General features: G+C 46.8%; 1 protein-coding gene across 1 annotated transcript in view; it reads right to left on the bottom strand.

Moving 5' to 3' along the window:
• Window positions 1–18,161, bottom strand: part of PREX1 (phosphatidylinositol-3,4,5-trisphosphate dependent Rac exchange factor 1) — a 158,030-nt gene that overhangs the window by 62,854 nt on the left and 77,015 nt on the right. The window contains exons 5-6 of the mRNA XM_016197354.2: window positions 12,397–12,498; window positions 3,651–3,812 (exon numbers count right to left, since the gene is read on the bottom strand). Coding sequence (XP_016052840.2) covers window positions 3,651–3,812; window positions 12,397–12,498 — 264 coding nt within the window. The remainder of the gene's footprint in view (window positions 1–3,650; window positions 3,813–12,396; window positions 12,499–18,161) is intronic.

The raw sequence follows: 18,161 nt of genomic DNA, 5'->3' as shown, positions 1-18,161 counted from the left end.
CAAGGTCACATAGCTAGTAAGTGAGCAAGCTGGGCTCTGAACCCGGGCAGGTGGCCCCATTCATCAACCCACTAACCTCTACTCCCCTGAAAGGTTTTTGTGTGCAATCATTGGTCAAGAGCAGGGGTCTCAGAAGGGGAGAGACCACATACCTCCGAGAGCACAAGGCAGCCTAGGCAGGGTGGGAAGAACATATGAGAACTTCTCTCCATGCTCTGTTTCTTTAAATGACTTGTTTCCTAGCTTCTGTTTCCTCTGTCCCTTCATGGGTGAGTGAGTAGTTGTTGGCTCTTAAACCAGGGCTCCCAGAGCCAGCAAGAGGAGTGTGCCCTATTTCTTTCTTATACATTTCTTTTTATTACAACAGTCCGTGGGGCTTGCTTCTGGAGTGTCCCCCTGGGTCAGCCCACGCTGGGTGTGAGCTCCAGCCAAAGCTGCATGATACTTGTTTATCTAAAAAAATTAAGAAAGAGCTCCTGCTTTGCTGCCACAGTTCCTCCTGACGTTTATTGAGCATTTGCTCTGAGCCAGGAAAGAAAGCGCTGTTCTGAGTGCTCTGCGTGCATCCACTCCCTAATCCCCAAGCTACTCAAGGGTACTGCCATTGTCCAGACTTTCCAGATGAGGAAACTGAGACAAGGGAATCACTCCACACAGAGGGGGCTGGCTCGTTCACTCACTTGCACAGTATTGCAACATGCTGCCATTTCCTTGTGCTTAGCAAAATGGATTTATGGATTAACTTATCTGATTTGACCTAAAAAGGACAAGTGGCTTACAAAGGATTAGGCGACAAAAAAACCACAGATCAGATATCAAACTACTGCTGCAGGCCCAAGCACACAGCAAGAAAGTGGCCCAGAAAAGTCTCCCCCTCCTCCAAAAACAAGTCCCTTGTCTGCCATGTTCCAAGAGAGAGGCAACAGCCATCCAATCAGATTGGCAACAGGTCAAACAAAAAGATTAGAAATGATCAAGAAGAGTATCAGAAATAAGGATTGGTCACCACTAGCATTCACCATGATGATACCCTAACTCATACTGTCCCCTGAGATTGTAACTACTGATGGCATGAAGCCAAGGCACTGTTAAACATTATTTTTTTTCTAGCTAAAACATATTATTTTCACAAGTCACTTGAGGATGAAAGTATATTTAAAAACCCTCTTACTACACAGAAAACCCTTTCACATTTTCCATATTCCACACTTCGCTTTAGCCTCACAATGACACCAGAAGATAACTTCGGAGATATTATTACTAAAATTAGACAAGTAGAGGGAAATAAGACCAAGAGAGCAGGACAAACTAGCTTGAGGCAGGGCAGTCTAAATTATAGTGCTGGGCTTTAAAACCAAGTCCCTGTGCCTGAGTTTCCTTATCTGTACATGGGAATAATAATACCTCCCTTCTAGTGTTGGAAGCAAATAACAGGTACTCAATAATTGCCAGCAATTCTTATTCTGGGTCATTTTATTTCCTACTGTAGTGATCAAAATAAGGGCCATTCTCAAATTGTAGATTTTTCTGGGACAAAAGAGGCCCCAAAGACCCTTAGTTCCTATTTCCCTGGGCCCTTACCAGAAGAAAGGCATCGGGAAATCACTTCTCTGGTTGCCAAATTGCTTGCTCAATACCCTCTCCACAGGGGCCCATGTGAGAAATTTCTTTTCCAGCTGGTTTCCAGGAAATTTTCTATCTCCCAAAAGAACGGTTCTATAGCTTCCTTTTTTGACAATAAATATTAAGTAACTTATGTGTCCTTTTCACCTTGGCTGCCAGGAAGCTCAAAGTCCAAAGAGATAGGTGCTTAAATATGTCAACAATATTTGCTCTTTATGTTAGCACATTTGTTGAAAGTGACCACGTAACCCGCTTCTGGCCAATGAGATGAGGGGGAAGTTTCTCAGGCTTCTGGGAAAGGTTTTCCTCTACTGGAAAGAAGAGCTCCCTCTCACTGCTCTGGCTATGTCCTTGTCTCCTCCTGCTTTGGACACACAGTGCCTGGAGCTGCTGCCATCCTGGAACCATGAGAAGAAGGCCAACAGGGTCACAAAAGACCAAATCAGAGCTCTGACATTATGAGGCTGAAACAAGAGTCCTTATAGAAAACATCCTGACAGATCCACCTGACGATCGGCTGATTTTCAGTTGCAGGAAACAAAAACCAAGCTACTATGTATTTTATGCAGAAAGAAATGGGGGGCTTCCTCAATCATTGGGGGACTACAAGAGGCAGGAATCCAGGCCGGGACTCCCAGCAAACCGAGAACACTGCAGAACTGCCCCTCCAGGGGCCACTCCCTCTGCCCTACTGGGAAAAGGGCAAATCAGAACAGCACCTGCCTGAACTGATGCTCCAGGAAAACGCCAACCTGGCTGCAACCAGGCACTCAGGAGCTGCTGCCTCAACTGTCAGCTGCAAAGCCACCCTGTCCTACTAGATACACACCACCAACAACAAAAAGAAAGGCCCATGCCCTGCCTCCTGACACCCAGGAAGCTGGAGCCTGGCCCTCCGCGAATGCTACCATAGAAAGCCAAATATGACGGGCGCTGTGCTTTGCTGCAAAACAGCACGTGGCCTCCATCCGGCTCCCGCCTTCCAAATGTCAAGCAGCTGGATCTGATCTTGGCCGATAACATCCCAATCCCAAGCTACAAGGGGGTTTGAGAAATGCATTTCTTTGTTCTCCAGTCTCGGCCAGGCAGGAAGGCCCAGCGAAAGGAGAGTGGGGGACATGGCAAGCACTAATCCACAATCCCCTCCTCTTCCCTGAACCCTGGCCCCTCTCCTCTCTGCAGCCAAACCCTCAGCCTCTTAGCAATACAGAGTCACATTTTTAAGTTTTCCCCACACAGGGAAAAGAAGTGGAAATCCCAAACACAGCAAGTGCCAGAAAACCCAAAGGCAAATGATTCAGAAGATAATCTGTGTCCAAAGAGTCTTTGATCTTTGCTCTTAATCTCCCATTCCAGCTGTATTTACTCTGATATTGATTTTTTGTTTATTTAGATTTTCTCATTTCCTTCTACAGATTTGTAGGAAATCTCTAATAATCTAAGGAAGATGTGGAGGTTTAAACAAATAAATTACACACGGTCAGAAGATCTCAAGAGTCTCATCCCCTAATAATCATGATGATAGTAATATCAAAACCTACCATGTACTGAGTACCTACTATGTGCCAGGCATCAATGAGGAAACTGAAGTTCAGAGAAGTTAAGACATTGACCTTAAGTCACCCAACAAGGAAGTGTCAGAGCCAGAATCCTGTCCTGGAGTAGACCCTTGACCTTGGTATTAAAAAATCAAAGGCCTATGGGCACCAGGGAGATAAGGCAACATGTGAAGGATTGGGGAGTAACGGGGAGTGGTGGGGACTGAGGAAAACTGGAGGCTCCAGTGGCTATTACCATGGAAAATTGGGGCCCAGTGTTACTGTCCTTCAAGGGAAACTTGAAGTGTAAATTTTTATGAGGAGTTAATTGAAACTAATTAAATATTTCTTTACAAACACCATGTAGGCCAAACAAAATATGCTACAGACTGAATCTGGTGCCCAGGCCTAAGTCTGTTCCTGCAGCTGCACACTCCCTGTGCCCCTCACCAACCCAGAGGGCCCGGGCCCCTCCTGCCCTTGACACACCTCCCAGCCTTCGATGTGGGACTGTAGCTGCTCCAGGGCCTCCAGCTTCTCCATCTGCCGCTTGGTCTCATTGATGTTGGAGCACACGGTCTTCATGGCCTGCAGGGCGCTCTGGACCGCGGGGTGGTCCGGGTGCTTTCCGGGGGTCCTCTTGGCTAGCTCCTAGGGAAGATGTGAGGGCAAGAATAAGAGACATTAACCCAGAGGGGATCAAACATGGTCTCCAGGTCACCCCACCTGGACCAAATACTAGCTTTGCTATATGGAAACTGTATGATCTGGGGCTGGGAAACATCATTCATCCATTCATCCATCCACTCATTCAATAAATGTCCCTTGAGTACCTCCTCCACAGCAGGCAGTGTTCTAGGATCTGGGGATAAATGTGTTAATAAAACTAGGGAAAAATTCCTCACCTGGTGGATATTATGTTCTATAAAAGAGATCAGCCAAAATAAAGAAAAATCCAGTATAGAATTCAATGTCAGCCAGTGATAAATACTAGGAAGACAAATCAGAATGAGGAGGCTAGAGGGCCTTAGAGGAAACGGTGGTCTGTCAAATAGGGAGGTCAGGAAGACCCCTCTGAGGAGACAACATCTGAACAGAGACTCTGGAAGAAGCAACGGGGGGGAGTCCTGCAAAAATCTGTGGGAAAAGTGTGCCTGGCAGAGGGAACAGCAAATGTGAAGGCATATGTGGTAGGTAACAAGTAACAGTGAGGAGGTGGTGATGCTGGAATGGGACAAATAAGAAAGAGAGAAGGAGGGAGGAAGAGAGAGAGAGAGAGAGAGAAATAGGACAGAGACAGGACAGAGAGAGATCAGAGAGGTGGTCACTGATACAGCCTCTGCCTAGCTGTTTTCTTGTCTGCAAAATAGGTATAAATAATACCTTGCCTTGGGGGACTGGGTGAGAAAGGTGAAGGGATTAAGTACAAATTGGTAGTTACAAAATAGTCACAGGATGCAAAACACAGCACAGTGAATATAGTCAATAGTACTGTGACAACCATGCATGGTGTCAGGTAGGTACTAGACTTTTCAGGGAGTATAAATATCTAATCACTATGCTGTATACCTAAAACTAATATAATATTAAATGTTAACTACAGATGAAAATAGAACATACCTTGCCTTCACAGGGACATGGCGGGGGGTGGAAAGAGGCAAGTGGAGCAGACCCTTAAACCATGAACTTCCCCCACCACAAGCATGGGCAGGGGAATTCTAAAGATCAGGCCAGTCCTTAGGGTTTCAGCTATCTCCTAAGTGTGATGAGAGAGGAACTGCTATATCTAGGGTGACGGCAGGATTAGCCAGGCCTGAAGATATCGGAAGATTTTTCAGGTCGAATCACTCCACCAACCATGCCAGCAAACATGTTTCTTTAGTCATGTGACCTAGACATGGCAATCCCCAAAATTAGGCTCTTCAAACACAAAATGTCTGAGCAGGGGCAGACCTTGGGGAATCCTTAAATAAACTGAGGATAGAGAAGGGAGGGGGTGTGCCCCAGGCCACCCTGCAAATGACAGAGCAAGCCCCTCCAGAGCCAGGCTGGTGACCTTTCCCCAACATCCGCCTCATGAGCCCCATGTGGTTTCAAAAGCAGGCATGAGGTGAGGACTTCCTAGAAAAGAGGATGTCGGAGTACAAGAGCCGGTGTTTCTGAAAGGTTCCTCATCTCTCTTGCTCCCCTCCAACCAGGCTTTTACCAAAAGGGAGACACTGGTGCTGGCTGTGGGCAGCCCTGTCACATGCCCCAGAGGTGTGGGCCCTGTCCACAGCGAGGCCACAAGAGGACAGCCTGCGACACAGGGCCTCAAACTCCAGGCCAGCCATAAGACAGATCAATAAAATCATAGTGTAAAAACAAAACTGGATTGTCACTGGAAGAAGTGACAATATCCATCACTTGCTGTGAATGGGGGGGAGGGGGGATGTCCGAAAGGAGAGAAGCAGTTAGAAAGTCAACCTGTCCTCTCCACAAAGAGAAAAAGGTGGCCCGTGGGAGTGGAGGGTGTCACCAATGGGGGCTGGATCAACAGAAACATCCACTTTCTGAGGACACTGCAGCCAGCTCCAGGCTCTGTCCAAAGGCCTCTGCTAAAGGTGCCACCGTCGAAGCCCAGGAGGCCGAGCTGTTATCTCTATCAAGCACCTTCCTGCACTTGGAGTCCTCAGGTTCCCTCATACCATATATAGGGTGGCAGCAGGATTCGAATGAAGAGGCTTTGACAAGACCCACCACCACTTAAAGAAAAAAAGAAGCAAAAAACAACTGGAAGTCCAAGAAAACCCAGAAGTGAAAAGCTGTCCAGCACAGCAAAGAAAACCTCCAAGCCTGCAAACTCTATGGAAATTTCATGCAAATATATTTCCAGTTTTAACAATTTCAGCCCCTGCTTCAAGGCTGGGAAAGCTGTAGCCTCGAGAATTAGAAATTAATGGAGAAAAAGAAATAATGCTCACAGGTCCTAAAAACTCCATCCTTCCACTGGGAGAGGTAAGGGGAAACAGTGGACGAGGGATCAGGACTGGGAGTTCATGTTCTGGCTTTGACTAGGACATACTATGTGACCTTAGGCAAGTCACCCACCCTTTCTGAGCCTAGGTCTCCTGGCTATGCAATGCAAGGACTAGATCAGAGCCCAGGTCACAAACCATTCCTCACAGACCAAATTCGATTGCCAAAGCAGAAGCTCTGGCCACCCTGCGCCTGTGTTTCCATCTAACAATAACAATTGGCCTGAATGGTGGCCACTCCCTTAGATGGGACAAGTGCTCTACAGTCGGCCACAGTTCCCACCCCACTGAGTTCCATCTAATCTACTCACTTCTTGTACATGCCCCACAGGTGTTTGACACCTGGGATTAATAGGTCTCCTCTAACATTCAGTGGTACGGCATCAACATTCAGTGGCTCTATATCCAACTTCCAAAGGAGGCCAAGCACAGCTCACTATAAGCCTATACCCTGCACTTCTAATTTCAGGCTCTACAGAGGCACTTCTCAAGAAGAGAGGGTAAAATTATGAGAAATGGTGGTGGTGGTGGTAGCTATAAACTCCTATACAGTAGGAGCAAAATAAAATGGAATAAAAATAAAAAGAGTAACTAAACAAAAAAAGACAACAACACTAAAACTGTACAAAATAAAGCAAGGGCGAAAAAAAGAACACAAAAATCTAAAAGAAAGATGATAAAAATAAGTTCAAATGTATCAATAAATACAATAAATATAAGTGGGCTAAACTCTCCAGTTATAAGATAGGGATTGACAGGTCAGATTTTAAAATTCTAACTTTATGCAGTTTACAAAAGAAGTACCTAAACCCTAAGGACAGAGAATGGTTGATAGTAGAAGGATGAAACAAGATATATCGTGAAAATACTAATCAAAAGAAACCCACTATAGTTCTATGAATACTGGGCAAAACAGACTTTGAGGCAAAAAAAAAATAGCTAATACTAAGCACTTATACGCACTTTACATGTATTATTTCATTTAATCTTCACAATAACCCATGACCAGGCACTATCTGACAGAGGAGGAAACTGAGGGACAGAGAGCTTAAGTCACTTCTCAAAGAGGCAACACTAATAAGCTCAGGAGCTGGAATAAATAAAAATAAAAATCACTACAATATTAGAGTAGCTAACATTTACCTAGCATGACTATCTACCTAGTAATATGCAGAGTGTTATGAGTTTTCTCACGCATTGTCTTTGCAGTAAGCCTGGGAGGCAACAACCATCTACATTTTGCAGATGATACGATGGAGGCACAGAGAGGTTAAGCAACTTGTACTTGGTCACACAGCTAAGAGGTGGAGCTAGAACCACACAAAGCATGGCAAAAAGTAGAGCACAGGCAGGACACCCAGGAAGAGAGATCTAGGAAGGCTCCTTGTAAGACTGGGTATACAAACTTGGATTTGAAAGAAAGAGAGCAGGTCTTTCACCCTGAAAGAGGAGGCTTCGTTCCTTGAGTTATTGTTTCTCACTACACAGGAAAGAGCCTGAATTGGGGCTGATGCATGCTAACGTGCTGGAGCAACCGTGGGCAAGGTGTCAGTTCTCTGCCCAAGAGGCAGGATGGAGGGTAGGCATTGTGGTTGGGGGAGGATGGGAGCTTGGGCAGAGAAGGCCACAGTGCATAGACGTCTGACTTCCTGTGCCTTCTCAGCAAGATGGTGACAGTGCCAGGTTGCTGGCAGATGGAGGGCTCATTTCATAACATCAGAGTCAGATGAGATCTCCAAAGAGATGACACAAAGTATCCAGGATAATATAGAAAACTCTGGCAAATCAATACAAAGACAACTATCCAATAGAAAATGGGCAAATGATGTGAAGAGGCAATTCTCACAAAATGCACCCCCCACCACTGCTACCACCCTAGTCTGGCCATCTTCTACCTGGACCACTGAGGTCAACGACCCTCTGGTCTCCCCACCTCCACTCTCACCACCCATTGTCCATTCTTCATATAAAGCCAGAGGGATCCTGTGAGAACTAAGTCAGATCTTGTCCCTCCTCTGCTCAGAACCTTCTCATGGCACCCACCTCACTCGGGGAAGACAAAGACCCTATAATGGCCCACAAGGCCCTGCAAATTCTGGCCCCATCACCTCTCATAATAGCACTATTCGTAACAGCCAAAAAGTGTGAACTACCCAAATGTCCATCAACAGATGAATGGATAAACAAAATGTGGTCTATCCACACAATGGGATATTACTCAGCCACAAAAAGGAATGAAGTTGTGATCCGTGCTACAACAGGGATGAGCCTTGAAAACACTGTGCTAAGTGAAAGGAGCCGGACACAAAAGATTAGATATTATATGATTCCATTTATGTGAAATGTGCAGAATAGGCAATTCACAGAGATAGGAAGTAGGTGGGTAGTTGCCAGGAGCTGTGGGAGAGGAGGGGAAATGGAAATGGCTGCTAATGAGTCCAGGGTTCCTTTTACAAGGGCTAATGAAAATATTTCTAAAATTATTATGGTGATAGTTGCACAACTTCTGAATATACTTTAAAAAAAAAAAAAAAAGCCAGAGTGAAAAGGCCCCAAGGAAGAGAGTCTACATAGAGTCGAGTCCCAAGGACTGAGGTCTGGGGCCTATCTAGCTTAGAGGTCTAGAAGGTGAGGAACCAGCAAAGGAGACTGAAGGGGTTACAGAGGTAGAAGGTGAAGGGGAACAGGGGGACTGGAATGCCAGCTGCCCCCTTTAGACAGATGTGCCCTCCAATTTGCCCCCTACCTGCCTCACCCATTTCCATTATGCAGCAGGCAGGTCCTCATGGGGAGCCCAGTCCAAGACCGAAAGCCCTGAGCCTGTCTTGTTCATGACTATGGATCCTGAGCCACACCAGCAGCTGGTGCACAGTGAGCACCCCAATAAGATCTGTGCATCAATAGGAAACTACAAGGGTCAGTGACAGTCGGTCTTGCCTCAGGCATCTGCCAATTGAGCACCAAGGGCATTACCCCAAACCCGAATCATTTCCCTGGAACTGTGGATGGAAAACTCAACAAAGCCTGAAAATGCCAACTGTCTATGCCGGGCCTGGGCTGAGGGCTGAAATAGAATGTTCCGGCTATTCTTAGGCAATGTTCAAGTTCAGCTTTTTGGGGCTGTTCCCAAAGAGGCTTTCATTCTCGCCTCTTCCCTCTTCCCACCCAGGCTCTTCAATCTTGTTCGCCTACTTGATTCAGAGTTCAGCTCAAACAAGGGGGCTCAGAGGGCCACAGGGACATCTGCAAGGGTGTCAGAACCAGAGGGGCCAGAGGGGTAGCACTGCCCCCCAGCTCATGGGATTGTCTTTTAAAACCCACTGGAAAATGTGACAGAAAGGAGGAACTCAGGAGGGGTATGAAGAATTCCCCTCAGTCCCAGCTGTTTTCTGATGCAAACATTCCAGCTGTGGGTGCCAAAGGCCGGGACACTCTGAGCAATTCAGTGGGGCGGACAGCATGGCATGGGCCCACAAGAATCTGAGGTCCTGTTGGCTGGTCCCTCAGTGCTTTCTGAGCCTCGGATAAACACAGCTGGAGAGAGAGGAAACTGGGCCTGTAAACAGCCATTTGGTCAGGAGAGCAAACCCACAGTCCAGTTTCATCACCATTTCCTGTGGACAGTTATTCCTCCATTGGTTGCCGGCCGGTTCTGTCCCTCTCTCTCTATTCTTCTGGGAATCCAGAGCCTTGAAATCCTGCCAGACCAAACTGTGGCCCCTGGGGCTGAGCAGGCCTCAGAAACGCATTGAGAGCTGGAGTCCACCAGTACACACAGGTCCGGCACCACTGGCTGTTAAAATACGTTGCAGAAACTGCCATTCCAAGTGCATGCTGGGATCCCAGACTTTCTCAAGATCCAGAAATCAAAGGGTTAATTAACACCTAGGGAACCTCAGCTGGTGGTTCTTCTAAGGGGTCAGATGTTTACGGTTTTGAAACCCAGGAAAAGAGGAGGGGACCAGTCACCAACCACGAAACACAAAGCCACTGACCTTCCCGGACTCACCACTTAGGGAACTGAGAAGTTCAGCATCCCCAGCACCCAGCACTTGGCAACTTTAACACCTCAAAGTGCTTCTCAACGGGCTGTGGAGCTGATAGGGGAATTCGAGAAATCGACAAATCTTGCTTCCTTCTGCTTACCTAATGTTGGTCTTGAAGAGGCCACTTCCTTTCTCTGTGCCTCAGTTGCCTCATCTCTACAATGGGGCTAATCAAAGTCCTTTAACCTCATCTAGTTGCTCTAAGAATCAAGTAAATAAGTATCTAATCACTACCACAACCTTATCAGCACTTTTAATATAAACTATGCATAACAGATGAGAAATGGAGGCATGGAGAAGTGATGGACCCAAAGTCACACACTATTAAAAGGCAGAGCTGGAATTCAAACCCAGGCAGTCTATGGCTGCAAAGTGTGGTTCTAACCCAGGGGTCAGCAAACTTTTTCTGTGAAGGTCCAGATAATAAATATTTTAGGCTTTGCTGTCCACATCCGGTCTCTGTTACATAGTCTTCTTTGTTTTTTTATTTTGTTTTATTTTTACAACCCTTTAAAAAATGTAAACACTACTTTTAGCTCATGGGTTGTACACAAACAGGCCACAGGATAGATGTGACCCACAAACCACAGTTTTGCTAGCCCCTGCCTTAAGCCAATACAGAACGCTCTCTCTTTAAATGCTGGCAACTAATTCATGTGTGGAAGACAAACCAAGCAGATCGAATAAAGAACATGGACAGGTCCGATTCAGTCCACAGGCTACCAATCTCTGAGTTCCACATGGAGCTTCTTCTGCGCCAAGGTGAAGAGCTGAGCTACGTATGGCCTTGCCAACATCCACTCAGGAATTCGAGCAGCTACAAGAACCACTATAGAAAGTTCTTTCGAGATCTCTAGAAGGGATAAACAGCAGCAGGCCAGAGGAGCTGTGGGGAGAGCTGTGTCCCACAGCCACACACATTACAGGCTTGTGTTCACAGGCAGAGCTGATGGCCTCAGGATCTGGTCCAACTCAGAGGCTCAAGTGTCACCCACCTTATCCAGCAGAAAGTCAAGTTTAAGAAGTCCCTAGTACTTTTTCCCTCCCCTCTCCCTTCCAGTTCATGGAGCAAGGATGCATGTGGCCCCAGGGAGCAAGTGTGTGAATGAGGCACCACCAGCCAAATTAATCCACCAGCAAGGACTCCAGGAACAGCTGTCAGACACAAGGCCTTGAGGATGAAGCCAAGGCAAGCTCCGGTCAACAGCCGCCATTTCCAAGGGCTGAAAACCCTGGGCTGAGAGCAGCAGATGGTGACAGAGCCATCCACCCAGATGGAGATCTACCCAGGAGCCAGCTCTGAAGCTGAAAATTAAGACTTCTTGGGTCCCCACACGAGCAGCAAATCTTCCCCTAGTCTGCCTGACCAAGACTGAGTCAAAGGTGGCTGGACAGCAAAGGAAACAGCAGTACATGGACGCTGTGGTTTGCCCACACAGCATGTGCTCACCCTCTTCCACAAAAAGCCCCGATTTTGGTGAGAAGGGTCCAGTCTGTTCCCCTCACTAGGCTTTTGGCCTGTGGGACAGTGATTGGTGGCAGGTTGGAGCACATGACACAAATCTAAGCCAATTAGAGATCCCTCGCTCAAGGTGACTGGTTCAGGTGTGAAGCACTTGACCCCAATCTCAGCCGATCAGAACACAATACTGCCCTGGTCACTGTCACTGGACCTTATCTTAGCCAATCAGAGCCTAACACTGCCCAGCTCATAGTGACTGGGGTAAAGCCCAAGTCCAAGCACATAAGAGGAAGGGAAACAGCGCAAGGAAAGGCCTCATGTCATTGGTTCAAGTAACAGCACGCGACTCAGGCCCAAATCATTCGTGGTCTCACATTCTCCTGGCCACAGATGGCCAAAGCCTGAATCGCCCTCAGGACTTCTGTCAGAGTTACTAGAAGAGAGGTTCACTCTTTCCCAATGTCCTTGAACTTCAGAGGGTGTGAGGCTAGAGTAACTACAGCCCTCTGCTACCACACTGAAAATAAAGCTGAACAGTAGGAAAGCAGAACTGACCAAGGGAGAAAGAGGCAGGATCCAGCCTGGCCCAAAGTCCACACTGTCCCAGACTTCTCAGCTACTTGAACTAACAAGTTTTGTTTTATGACTGAGCCAATCAGAGCCAATCTGTGATTTCAAATACGGCGAAAGGAGTGGAGTGCAGATCTTACCTTGAGGAGGAGGGGGTACTTGCAGATCCTCTGAATCGGAGACAGCAGGTATCCTTCCAGAGGGATGTCTGTGGTCTTCCGGCCTCCCAAAAGCATGCAGCTCTGCAAAGGGGCAGGATACATTCATTAAATTTCGCCAAGGACAGCAAAAGGATTGAGCCACCCTCAGACAGCCATGGGAAGCACTCTCAGAATGCAGCTACAGGCTTTAGAAGCAATTTAGCAATACCTAGGAAAGATGGAAATGTGCATCCAGAGTGGGGCAAAAGGAGGTTCACAGTCATTCATATGGGAAATACAATAACAAATAATAATACAAGAATAAACTCTGTGTTTTGCAAACTCTTAACTACAAATCTACTTTTGTCCCACCCTGAATTCTACAACCCAGCACAAAGCCTCCATCAGGGGTGAGCCAAATCCTGCCCTGTCCCTATTTTGGTAATAAAGTTTTATTGGAACACAGCCACATCCATCTGTTTACATATTGTCCACAGCTGTTTCCAAGTGATCATGGCAGAGCTGAGTAGTTGTAACAGAGACCACAGAGTCACAGAACCTGAAATATTTTGTATCTGGCCTTTTACAGACAAGTTTGCCAATCCCTAGTCTAAGGAAACTTTCACGTATACACACCAGGGAGATAAGAACCCAGACATTCAAAACTGCCTTGTTTGGAATAGCAAAAAATGAGAAGCAACCTAAATATCCATCAACTGAAGAATAGAAAAATACGTCTGCAGGAGGCATACAGTAGTTCACTACACTGTGGTGACAAGGGAACTAAAGCTACATAGAGCTACGTGGATGAACCTCAAAAACATACTTTTGAGAAAAAAACCACAAAGAATATGTATGGTATGAACCCATTTAAAGTTTTTAAAGGCACACAAAACAAAACTAGGCATTGTTTACAGAGAACAGGTCTGTAGTAACATATAAAGAACATATATGGGAAAGAAATAATACACTAAGATCTAGTGGGAGTTACCTCTGTGGAGGGAGGGTTACGACAGGATTTGGAAAATGAACCTGCAATCTTCAACTGTTACTGAGAAGGTTTTATATCTTTACCTGGAAGGTGGAGACATGAGTGCTGCCACAGGAATACCTATGTCTGGGCTTGCAGAGTAAAGACTACAACTCACCTGCCAGCTCCTGGCCACACCAGTCACCTCAATGTCCACCTGCAGCCACCCACATCAGTACTTCCTTCGTGCCAGCCCCCTTTCCTCTGCTCATTCTATACCCTCTGCCTAAAATGCTTTTACTTCCCCCAATAATAACAAATATATTATCATCATCCATAGCTAACACTGACCAAAAGTTTATGATATGCCCCGAAGGTCACTGACGGCTCTAATACTGACCACCAACTTCCCTATGAACTAAACACTATTATTATTCCCATTTCACAGCTCAGGCAAGGGTGGGGAAGGTTAAGTGTTTCTCCTCAAGGTGACCCCACACAAACAAGTGAGCCACAGAGGTGGGATCTATACCTAGGTGGGCTGATGAAGAGCCTGGGTTTAGAAACATGATGCCAGTCTACCCTTATCCCAAGCCCAGCATTCTTCAAGGCCAGCCCAGCCACCCCACCTCCTGGAAGCCTTCCCCATCTTCTCTCAACTCCTCAGACTCTTTCCTTCTAGCACCTCCATAGTAGGTTGTTTGTTCCACGTGGCTAAAAATCACGTGTAGGTATTGCCCTTTCCTCTGGAGAAGCTCCTCTTGAAGCCAAGCGGGCTCCAACTTGAGAATCCGTTTTTCTGGATGCCAGGAATCACAACTTACATGTCTGTGGTCCCCCACCATGCCCCTCACAGTCTGAGTCCAGAGGGTTGACAATGCACTCAATATATACATGACTGAATGAATGAATGAATGAATGAATGAACTAATGAATGAGCAAACTGCCAGCACATCCAGCAATGAACAGGTCTCAGCCTTCCTCCTCAACACCATGCTAGCAAACTGAAAATGAAATGGGACTCTTGGGAAAAGGGATTCCCATCCTATCTTTCATTCATTTTATAGATTCACATCGTGTGCTTACTGTGTGCTGGGCACCATTCCAAGCACTGGGGGAACTTCCCAACAAAACAGACAAATTCCCTGCTTTAGTCAGGTGAAAATAAGATCAGAGAACATTTACCATGTGCTCACCACACGCTAGGCACTGTGCCTCGTGCCTCACCTGTCGGTAAAGCTCATCCTCACGGCCCTAGGATAAGCATGGACCGTTGTCTCCCTATCGCAGATGGGTAAACTGGCACAGAGAGCACAAAGGACTGGTCCGAGACTCAGAGCTACTGCCTTTGAGGGACCTTAATGGCCCTTTCCTAGGAGAAGCAGAACCCCGGGGTCCTGGGGCCCTGCTGTGACGGGAGCTGCATGGCTCCCACCCCCATGTCTAACCCTGGCACAGATGGGGCATCAGGGCTGCGGCAGCTGGGAGATGCCAGGCCCCACACTGCTCACACTCAGGCCTTTGTCCTCAGAGCCAGAACTCCCCACAAGCTGCCCTGGTGATGTCAGCTCTGGGCAGAGAGAGGGGATCCTGGGAGTGGGGAAGGGCTTTACAGAAGCCCCCAAGGCTTGGCCAAAGAAAGGCCTGTCTCTTTGTCCAGAATCAAGGAGTTTTCACAGGACGGTCACAGCCAGCAACTATACTTCTCCCAAACACCCTAGATTGTTGTTTCCCTTTATTTTCATTTTTTAAAAAGAAAAAAGGCAAACATACACAGAGCTAGCATTCACTATTCTATTAAGATTACACTCCAGGCACTATGGGAAGAACTTCTGAGAATTATCCCTTTAAACCCTCCTAATTCACAGAATTGATTCAGGTGAGGTGTCAACTTCCTCAGCTTCCCAGCCTCCTCTGGCAGCATGCCCTGCGCAGTCTTGGGTCCTCCTCTCTATCCATGCTCGTTCGTTCCCTGGCTGACCTCATCCAGACCCATCATCTTAACACCACCCTGTCTACTGACGGTCAGATTTATATCTCCAGACTGGCCCCTCCCTTCCCTTAACTCCAGACTCAAAGCTCTGATTCTCTGCCCAAATCCCCACCTGCATGTCTCCAAAATGGCCTTTTTAATTTTCTCTCTTACCTACTCCTAACCCAGCCTTCACCATCTCAGGAAACTTCAACTCCATTCTTCCACTTGTTTGGGCCCAAAACCCTGGAGTCATCTTTAACTCCTCTCGTTCAGTTACTCCCCCAAACCAACCATCCTGCAAATCAGTCAGCTGGACCCTCAAACCCTCTCTGATTCCAACCACCTCTTGCAGCACCACCACTGCCCCATCCTCACTACCATCATCTGCCTGCACTGTGGCAGCAGCCTTGTAGTGGGTGAAGGGTGTCCCCCAAAATGCCACTCCCACCCAGAATCTCAGACTATGACATAATTTGGAAATACAGTCTTTAGGGATACAATTAGTTAAATTAAGATGAGGCTATACTAGATTAGTGTGGCCCTACATCATCTGACTCATGTCCTTATTAGAAGAGGAGAGGAAAAGAGAAAAAGGCCACGTGAAGAGAGAGGCAGAGATTGGAGTTATGCGTCCACAAGCCAAGGAACGCCTGAGGCCACCAGAAGCTGGCAGAGGAAAGGCAGGACCCTGCCCTAGAGCCTTTGCAGGGAGCAGAGACCCCGCCACCAATGCCTGATTTCATCTTTCTGGCCTCCAGGACTATGAAAGAATAAATTCTGTTGTTTTAAACCACCCAGTTTGTGGTCACCGTTAACGGCAGCCCCAGGACACTTATACCAGTCCCCCTGCTTCCCTTGCTTCTGGCCTCACACTGCCAGGCAGCAGGCCTTTCAAAATGCAAATTAGCTCAAGTCATTCCTTTGCTCAAAACCCACCCAGGGCTTCCCATCGCACTCTGACTAAAATTGAATATTCTATTGAAAACACTGCCACATGCTCCAACATGCACAGATCTCGCAGACATTATGTTGAGCAAAGGAAGCCAGACACAAAAGCATCCTGTATAATTCCATTTGTGAAAAATTCTAGAGTAGGCAAAACTAATGTTTGGTAAGAGAATCAGCATCGGGGTTACCTCTGGATGCAAAGAGGGGCATGACGGAGAAAGGGGACAAGGAACCCTCTGCAGTAAAGGGAATGTTCTAAATCCTGACCTTGGTGGAGGTTTCATGAGTGTACACATACGTAAATATTCATCATGCTGTGAGTACATTCAGCACATGAATGCTAGACTGCAATAGAAAAGCTCTGTAAAAATCTCAGATCCTCTCCATTATCAAATGCTCCTTCGTTCTCACTTCCTTCCACTGTTCCTCTTACACTCTCCATTCCAGCAACCATGGCCTTCTTGCTATTCCTCAAAAACACTTCTACCTCTGGGCCTTTGCACTTGCAGTTCATCTACCTGGAAAGCTTTCCCCTTCAGACCCCTTGCCTCTCTCTCTTACTTTTATCCAGGTCTCTGCTGAAGTGTCACCTAAGACACCGTTTTCCCAAAGACCAATCTAAAATAGCAGGCACCACACTAATCCCTCAAAATAGCCCGTCATCCTTAACTTACTTTATTTCCTGCAGAGAACTTAATGCCACATAGCATACTATGTAAGTCTCCCCTACTTGAATAGTCACTCCATAAAAGTAGGGGCTTTTCTTGCCCTGGTCACTGTTGTATCCCCGTACTTAGAAAGATCCCTACCACACAGTAGGTACTCAATAAAAAGCTGTTGAATGAATAAATGATCTCCATTTTACAGAAAAGGAAACAGAGGCACAGAAAGACAAAGTTCTCGCCCCATCTTTCAGCACAGCACAGCACATCATGAATGGAAAGCCAGATTCTCTCTGTTCCCAATGCCTTAATAGCCCATGATAGACGTGAGATGGCACTTCTGCAGGTGGCCAAAAGTTGGGAGAAGCCAGCAAGGAGGGAGACAGATGGCATATGTGCTGGCACCTCACACGTCCTCCCCCTGCCCAAGCTGGCCCAGCCCAGCTGCTGCTAGAAAGAGGGCAGTTTGGCCCATCAGGAAGACTGCAAGAAAGAGAAGGAAGGACAGAAAATTTGAGGCCCTTCCCAAACCCCTGCAAACACCTGCTTCCCAAGACACAGTGGAGCCCCAGGGGACACCCCCGGAGGATGGGGCTCTGTGCCAGAGAGCCCAGAGTCTGGGTAGTATCACTAAGTGGTGCTGCCTGGAAGTCAACAGGTCAGTCACAGAAACATGGTCGTGTGTGGTCTTACATGATATGACTTTATTTTTGCTTTTTGCCAAGACTCTTTTATGGAGCAAAACTGGAAACGTAAAGGCGCAGCTACCGGCAATAATGAAAAGCATCAGTCCCAAATGCTTGAAACACTTGCAACAAAAGTGGAAATCAGTCAACCAACCTGCCCGTCCTCAGATGCTCACTGGAAGCAGGCCAAGCAACATGAACTCGCGAGTGGAGGAAACAAACATTTTGAATCAAAATTCTAGAAATACTTTGTTGGAGACTGTGCATTAGAGAGAAGTGCAATTAAGAATTTTATTATATAGTTTAGCTCTCTGGAAATATGATTAACACTCCTTATGCCATGTCAGTTAACTGTTCTCCTTTTGTTTGCTGAATTCTGTATGTGCCGTAGGGAAAATAGTATGGGGGGAGGGGGGCGACTGTGACTGAATGAGTAGGAGATTTAGAGATAAAAGACCAGGATTCAAACCCCTAAGAAGCTCAATCATTTTTCAAATATGTACTCTTAGAAAGTGGCTTAATAT

Source organism: Miniopterus natalensis, chromosome 7 (genome assembly GCF_054644295.1).
Source record: "Miniopterus natalensis isolate mMinNat1 chromosome 7, mMinNat1.hap1, whole genome shotgun sequence".
Lineage (NCBI taxonomy): Eukaryota > Metazoa > Chordata > Mammalia > Chiroptera > Miniopteridae > Miniopterus > Miniopterus natalensis.
The sequence above is the reverse complement of the archived record's forward strand: the minus strand, read 5'-3'. Positions and strand labels throughout refer to the sequence as shown.